The following is a 7786-nucleotide window of genomic DNA, read 5'->3' as shown; positions in this document are numbered from 1 at the left end:
AAAGTGAGAATGATTGGGACAGAGGGAGTATGTTTTTTTTGGTTAACATGGCGAGAAGAGGAAATAGAATTTAATTAGAGGCTATGAGCTATTTAGAGCTTATTTGGATCTCTCTGTCTAAATTTTAGAGCTAATTTTTTCAAAAAGGACAGTGGAAAGTTTGTTCTAAATTTTAGCCCACCTCACGTTACGACTTTAATCTCATAACCGAGGTAAAATGTTCTAAAATTTTTAAAGGTATGAAGTTTAGAGAAGGAGATTCTAACATGCTCTTAAGCGTTGGTGGTTAGTTGAAGTAGGTCAATAATTGAGGGTTTTTTTTAGCAGAATCTATAATTGAGGTGGGATCATGTTACGCACACAGTAGCAGTGCTCTTCTTCAGCGGTGCACGTGCTGACGTGCCGTTGGTGGAGCCCACGAGACACGTTAAGTTGTGCGATGCTGCCACGCGACAGTAGCAGCCAGCCCAGCCTGGCCGCTACGTGCTCTCGGGCGTGCGTGCTACGTGTCGGCATCCGCCTTGTGCTTCAGCGGGATCGGCCGGGATGCCCAGCCTGGCCTTTGCGATTTACACACACCTTTGTGCCGCCGCCTTGTGCTCCAGGCGTGCACACCCACCCACCGCTTTGGTTGGTACAGTAGTAGTACGTGTGGACTCGGCGGTCAGATCAGCCTCAACCAGATACGGCGGGCACCCAAAGCCCCAAACCATACGCGTACCACTGGGCTGGGATGGCTACATACGACTACGGGATACGACGCGACACGACACGACACGAGACGCTCCCCCACCCAACTCCCGACTCCCGAGCCCCCTTCTCGCATTGCACACGGTGACACGGCTCCCGCAGTTCCGCCTCTCTCTACCCCACGGGCCCACCTGGATGTGGATGGATCGAGTCCGTAGCGATCCGCGCCTTTTTATTGGCGCGCCTGCACGCGGTCTCGCCCTCCCTTGCCAGCGTGGGGAAGGGGAGGGGAATCCGAACCGAGGATGGCAACGGGATGTTCGCCGCAACGTTCTCTTTCTCGCTACGGAGAATTTATTCTGTTCCTATTTTTATTAACTGTCTCGGGTATAGATTTTTATTCATTTTCGTACCCGTCAGGCATTGGTCGGGTAACAGATACCCGACGAATACTGCATACCCAATAAATAAGGATACCTGGGGTCACAGCTTTACCATCGGAGACGTTTCTTCTTCATCTGGATATAAGTGTCGGAGTCTCGAAGATGCTGAGGAGAAGGAGTGAGGAGGACGAGCAAAGGTGGCAGAGAAACCAAACTGAGGAAGCGAGGGGCACGAGCGCTCGTGAGGCAGGTGTGCTTGTGCTGCTGGCGGAGATAGTGAGGAAAAAATTAGACTAGGGTTCCTAGAACACACAAACTATATATATGATGGTTCAGATTTAGGCTAAAATATCTATGTTAAGCTTCTCTAGGTCTAATACTTGCATGACAGCTCAAATAGTCCAGTTCCCCCAACAGAAACAGAGACGGATAAACAGAAAACGTTTCCGTACCCGTTATACCTATCGAAATAGATTCTTGTCCATTCAGATACCCGACTAAAGATACGATCTCATCCCGTTCCCTAATGACCAAATACGTGTCGGGTATCGGGCCGTTGCCATCTTTAGAACCGAGCACGAGCACGAGCACGAGCAGTTGGACTTGGACCCCTTCGCCTGCGGGACTCGTTACCGTCCGTCGCCAAGCAGCGAGAGAGGGACGGGGAGGGAGAGATGGCGCGCGTCTCCAATGCCAAGAAGCGGCAGGGCGCCAAGCCCGCCGCCTCCGCGGGCCTCAGCGGCGGCACCAACACCAGCACCGGCACCGGCACCGGCACCGCCGCCACCAAGAGGAAGGCCGAGGACGACCGCCCCGTGCGCGTCTACGCCGACGGCATCTTCGATCTCTTCCACTTCGGCCACGCCCGCGCCCTCGAGCAGGCCAAGATGCTGTACGGCCCCTTCTCTTCTCCTCCTCCTCCCTTTCTTCATCGGCAGATCGATCGCCCCCAATGGCACAGCGATCGGTGTCTACATAGTAGTAGATCCATCCATACCGATGCCTCGGGGACTCAGATCAGATCAGATCTGGACGCCGCCGCCGCGGTGCGCTTGCCGCTCCCTTTCTCCTGTTTGTTTCTCCTACTGCTCGCCATGCGCGTGCCCGTCAAACCCACGCCGCCGCCCCGCCGGAGTGGACATCTCAATTCTCAACCTCCTCCATCGCCTCACCACCTGGTTGGATCTGGATTCCAATTCTGGGCGCACTTGATTCTCTGCGTGCCATCCACTCCTACGCGTTTCACCGCCTGCATGTATTTTCTAGTGCTAATCCTGACGTGTTGTTTTGCGACACCTCGCTCGCAGGTTCCCCAACACCTATCTCCTCGTCGGATGCTGCAACGACGAGCTAACCAACCGCTACAAGGGCAAGACCGTCATGACCCAGGAAGAGCGATACGAGTCCCTGCGACACTGCAAGTTAGTAAATACACACTACACCCTTTTACAATACAATTACAGTGCTAGCTAGTTCAGATTCAGACAAACAAACCATTTCTCATTTCCTCCCTTATTATTCACTATTATGATGGACAGTCTAGTAGAGGTATTCACATGTTCCCTGGAAACAGGTCATTTCTACCTAGCATGCCCAATTTGTCAGTAGGTATCTCCTTGTGTTGTGTCGTGTGACGTTGTGTGCACACCCGCATTTGTGAGCATTCTGTATTCGTCAAATCGTGCCTGCTTTGCTGCCAAAATTGTACCAAGATGTGTCCTGTTATACTATCCGTATGTCAAGATCTAACAGCACAAGTCTAATTGTATTTTCCCTTTTTTGTGCCTGAGGCATTTTGCTTCACGACTCAGAGGAGACCTCTCCTTTTGCAGGCTAGGTTTCTCGTTCTTTTCATATCCTCTAAATTGATGATACTGTATAATTACGTGCTGTGAATGGAGGTTGAGCAAATTATGCGCTCAACTGGAGCTACCCGATTCTTTTTCATGGTAACATATATCTTAGTTATTTAGTTATTTCAGCCTCTATTCAGCAGACTGGACTGCCAGAGTATCTGCATATGCTAGTTCTGCTCATGCTTTTTTGCGTTGCTTAGAGTTCGTTTAGTCTTTTGTAATGACTTATATGTTACCATGGAAAAAAAAAACATTTGGCCTTAAAAAAGAGGGGTTTGTATTGGCCATAACAAAAATGAAAACCCACTTTATGTTACCATGACAAAAACATTTGACCTTAAAAAAGAGGGGTTTGTATTGCCCATAATAACAAAAACGAAAATCCCACCCAAAGTGCTGATTTTAAACATTCATGTTTTTTATTTATTAAATTAAATATAGCCGCTCATGTATTTGTCTGCTGACTTCTGCTTTAGGTGGGTCGATGAGGTCATTCCTGATGCACCGTGGGTTCTCACACAGGAGTTTATTGATAAGTATCAGATTGACTATGTTGCTCATGATGCGCTGCCGTACGTGTGACCTGCACAACACCTATTTCAGATGTTCCCTTTTCTTCCTAGTCTGCTCAACTAACTACAATATCTTTCTTTGTAACTGCAGTTATGCCGATACTAGCGGAGCAGCAAATGATGTCTATGAATTTGTAAGTCTTCTTTCGTATAGCTAAGGTTAAATACATCTTCTGTATGCTTTCCACGCTGAAAGTATTGTTGGGCTATATGTTAGGTTAAAAAGATTGGAAAGTTCAAGGAAACAAAAAGGACAGACGGGGTTTCTACTTCAGATCTCATAATGAGGATATTGAAGGACTATAATCAATATGTCATGAGGAATTTAGCACGGGGCTACTCCAGGAAGGATCTTGGTGTGAGCTATGTCAAGGTTAGACACTTCCCTGATGTCACATACTGAAGGGATATAATTAGTTTTTGTGGAATAATATATCTTCCTCTTATTATTTTTATTAGGAGAAACAATTGCAAGTTAATATGAAGATCAATAAACTGCGGGAGACTGTGAAGGCGCATCAGGAAAAGGTAACTGTTGATTTGAGACTCATCACTTGATAAGTACATGTCGAGGAACAAGACATGCTACTTTCCATCACATGGAAGATACGGGTAATCAGTTTAACTGATATCTAGCTTTGTATGAATTATACCTCGCAGTTGCAAATAGTAGCAAAGACTGCTGGTTTGAATCATGAAGAATGGCTTGCTAATGCGGATCGCTGGGTTGCTGGTTTCCTGGAGAAGTTTGAGCAACACTGCCACAACATGGTATATCTTTCTTTATGAGAATGTAACATTGTTAAGTGTTGCTAAATGTAATTTTAACCTAGTTAGATAAGTGACAGACGACATCAGACGTCTATATGTCCATAATATTCAAGCTCAATCTGATGCCTTGTAATTACTGTTTTCAGGAAACTGCCATCAAGGATCGGATACAAGAGAGGCTGGGGAGACAGTTGAGCTAAGGAATAATCGCTGGTCTTGTGCAGGAACCGGTGACAGCCTAAAACAGGTGATGCTGTCAGTGAAACGCACGGATGGTTATCAGATCATCCTCCCGAGGTGGTTTGTGGTGTGATCAAATGGAATGCGACGCTTGTAAGAGTGCAACGCGGTTGCTGAGGCGTTTTAGTTTGTGGTGCATGTGAAGTCTTCCCGTATACAAATGTCTATAGGAGAGGCGTTCGGTGTTTTGGGCATCGTCGTGGGTGTGTTTCTTTGTATCTAACGGGTTAGATTAACCTTTTTCTTATCGAGATTGATGTTCTTTAGTGGTTATATATCATATTCCATCCATAATAATAATATGGTAAAGGCACAATAGTGTGATGAAATTCTAGACTTGGTACCTTAATAATCTGTATATATACGAATATACGAATGTATGATATCATATAAATCATGAACATCATTTGAAGTGTAACGATATTGTTCGTCAAGCATGACTGCATTCCAAGTGTAAAGCCAAGCACCTAAATGACCATTTGAGAAACACCAACATACCATCCAAATTTGGTGACCAAAAGATTGAATTAGTAAACTATCATCGTCATCATAAATTTTTTTTTTTTTGTCTCGAACCATACACCAAAATCTTAACCATCTAGGATTTCCATCTCGAACTTTTTTTCTTAGGAACGGCTGGAAAAGAGGTACATCCACCAACTTTAAAATATCAGCTCATATAATTTGGGGCTCTATAAACTCACAAATTTCAGAAAGTGAAGCGGGCTGAGAGCATCTTCAGCTGTTCCCTACTAAGACCCTTCGTCCCTCTACAACTGTTATATTGAGAGATGAGGTTATTTTTTTTCTCTCTAGCAGATCTCCAATATCCTTTCCTTTTTTTTTCTACCAAAAAAGTTCTTCTACCTTTCTCCCCTCGAGTAAAAGGGGAGTGGATCCCTCAATAACTAACACTTCTTCCCTGTGCTTAGTGAGTTTGCATCCAACTCCGACGCGCATCACTTCGCACCGTCGCACGTGCTGTGGAATGTAAGGCTCCAACGGGCGGGGACGCCACCAACATCTGCCTATTTGAAGTCGCACAAGCAACAACACGCACAGGTTTAACGATAGGAGAGGGGCAGAGAATTAGGAGATCTCTTAAAAATATATAGAGGAAGATGGTATAACATAAGATCTGGGAGGAGAGGGGATATGATGTCTAGTGGAGATGCTCTTAGACTCTGCCTACAGCAGCGGAGTCAAGGTTTCACAAAAATTACCAACGTTGCCATTACCAGCTATCAGGTTATATATTGGTCTGTTTCTTTGCTTTCCTATCCCAAGCCACTCTTCAATATGATAAAGGATTCGATGTGATGCAAATGAGAAGTATGTGCTAGAAGTGTCATTACAGCGGCACAAACACAAGGAGATGAAAGTTTAGAGGGGAATAATAATATTCATTCAGCAGTAGGATAGGCGATGTTATGGTTAGTGCGAGAAGGAGATAGCTATGTTGATGGAAGGAGAACGTGCACGGATGATAGGGATGTAGGAAGCGCAACCTAGTAACCTACAGGTCGGGAGTTTGACTCCCTGTTCTAAGAAAAAGGCCACTCCTTAGGCCATTTTCATGAAAATACGAGGTCCACTAACGGTTGCAGCGTGATACGCGGTCGCAAGCTTGTCCTCGACAGTTAGTGGCACATCTTGATTAGTGGGGGTTCGTGACCTTTTTCTTGACCCTGCGGAAGATAATCGTCTACCTTTCCATTAATGTCAGGTCTTACCCGTAAAGCTCGAGTATTTTTATGTTGATGGAAGACATCATTATTGAGTCATATATATTTCATACTAGTATCACTTTCTATTTATATGAATATGAATGCAGTGCATTCGAGAACTAAGTTTGTTTCCAAAATGGTCATCTAATGTTTTAGATTAGCTAACATATAATTATATATAAACAACCTCTAGCTTTTTAGAGCATTGCACACTTTGTACCAAAAGTATGCTTTCACGGTTGTTTGAACTAAATAATTTATAGTTTTTTCATAGTCTACTCTCCAACTAAACAAACCCTTAAATCTCCAATTCTATGAATGGCTTTCGTGTCTTTATATGTCCATGAATGAAACAACAAAAGTCGATGTTTTTTCTTTGTTTTTTTTTTATAAAAACACTCAAAAGAGTGTCACATCTGATATATCTAAAGAAAAATAAAGACTCATACAAAAGATGGATAATAAGACACAAAATGATCTCTAAAAATAAGAGTACATCAAAGACTAAATTGGTCGTCTTCTTCCTTCGAACATTCACTACCTGCCGGAGTTTGAAGATCACACTGTCAAGAAGAAAAGGGACACCTACACCCTTGTTAAACAAGATTTTGAAGACCGAAAAAGGCACTCATCACTAACAACGAGATCTAGCATCCCTTAAAAAGAACAACGGTTGATCCTCCAAAGAACCCAGACTTACAATCCTTCACCATCAAAATAGTATGTTCAAGATGCCGAATCTTGTTGTAGGACACACCAAAAGAAGTGGTCGAGATCGCCACATCAAATGGCAATCCTATTTCCTCTGATAAGCACACGAAATGTCAAGATCTATAGAAGAACAAACAAATTTGAGAGACCAAATTCTCACTAGGCCCTTCACCTGACGCCAGATCGAACGTCATCGAGGTAGAGAGAGGCTAGAGAGACATTATTCCTAAGTATCATCGCCACAGCCACCTTATCAATGACACCAAAAATCAAGACCTAAATCAATAAGGATCCACAAATCTAACTAAGAGCTATGGATTTCCAAAAAAACTAAGAACTACTAAGGGGAACAGAAGCAGATCCTCGCTCCTCCGGCCATCGACAAGATCACTGGTTAGGAGAGAGAGGAGGCAGGTGTGGGCGGCTGCGGTGTTGGGAAGCGTTGCGTGTGAAGCTAATGGGAAACAGGGATCCCGATCTTCTGTCAGGTAGTGATAACTATCGTTGTGGCGGAGAATAACACACCGATCCTGCTTCAGATCGAAAGATCGAACCCTGCAATCTTAGCACCACAAACTCCTCTAGTTATCAACCGAGACACGGAATCCGGTTGACCTCGCCAAGAAGGCTAATCCCTGCCTGCGCAATGAAGAACACAAGCAAGAATAAGAAAGAAAGCAACCAAATTGCAGATGATTGATTAATCTCACGAAGTTGGGGTCTCACAAACCGATGAACGACGAAACTATTCTTGACAGATTAATCTAAGCAAAACCCCCCAAAACCTAATGTCGGCGGCGACGTATGATTATAAAGATCTTAGGGTCGTCGCCTAC

At 44.5% G+C, this 7786-nt stretch overlaps 1 protein-coding gene across 1 annotated transcript; it reads left to right on the top strand.

Annotated features, from left to right (window-relative positions):
• Window positions 1-1643: 1643 nt before the first annotated feature.
• Window positions 1644-4841, top strand: LOC136539265 (choline-phosphate cytidylyltransferase 2-like). Its single transcript, XM_066531203.1, has 8 exons — window positions 1644-1965; window positions 2381-2494; window positions 3406-3501; window positions 3593-3635; window positions 3719-3874; window positions 3961-4029; window positions 4162-4272; window positions 4419-4841. The coding sequence occupies exons 1-8, from the start codon at window positions 1748-1750 to the stop codon at window positions 4470-4472; spliced, it is 861 nt and encodes a 286-aa protein (XP_066387300.1). The 5' UTR covers window positions 1644-1747; the 3' UTR covers window positions 4473-4841.
• The last annotated feature ends 2945 nt before the right edge of the window (window positions 4842-7786 follow it).

This window comes from Miscanthus floridulus, chromosome 2, assembly GCF_019320115.1.
Source record: "Miscanthus floridulus cultivar M001 chromosome 2, ASM1932011v1, whole genome shotgun sequence".
Taxonomy (NCBI): domain Eukaryota; kingdom Viridiplantae; phylum Streptophyta; class Magnoliopsida; order Poales; family Poaceae; genus Miscanthus; species Miscanthus floridulus.
Note: the sequence above shows the minus strand (reverse complement) of the source record. Positions and strands in the feature narration are given on the sequence as shown.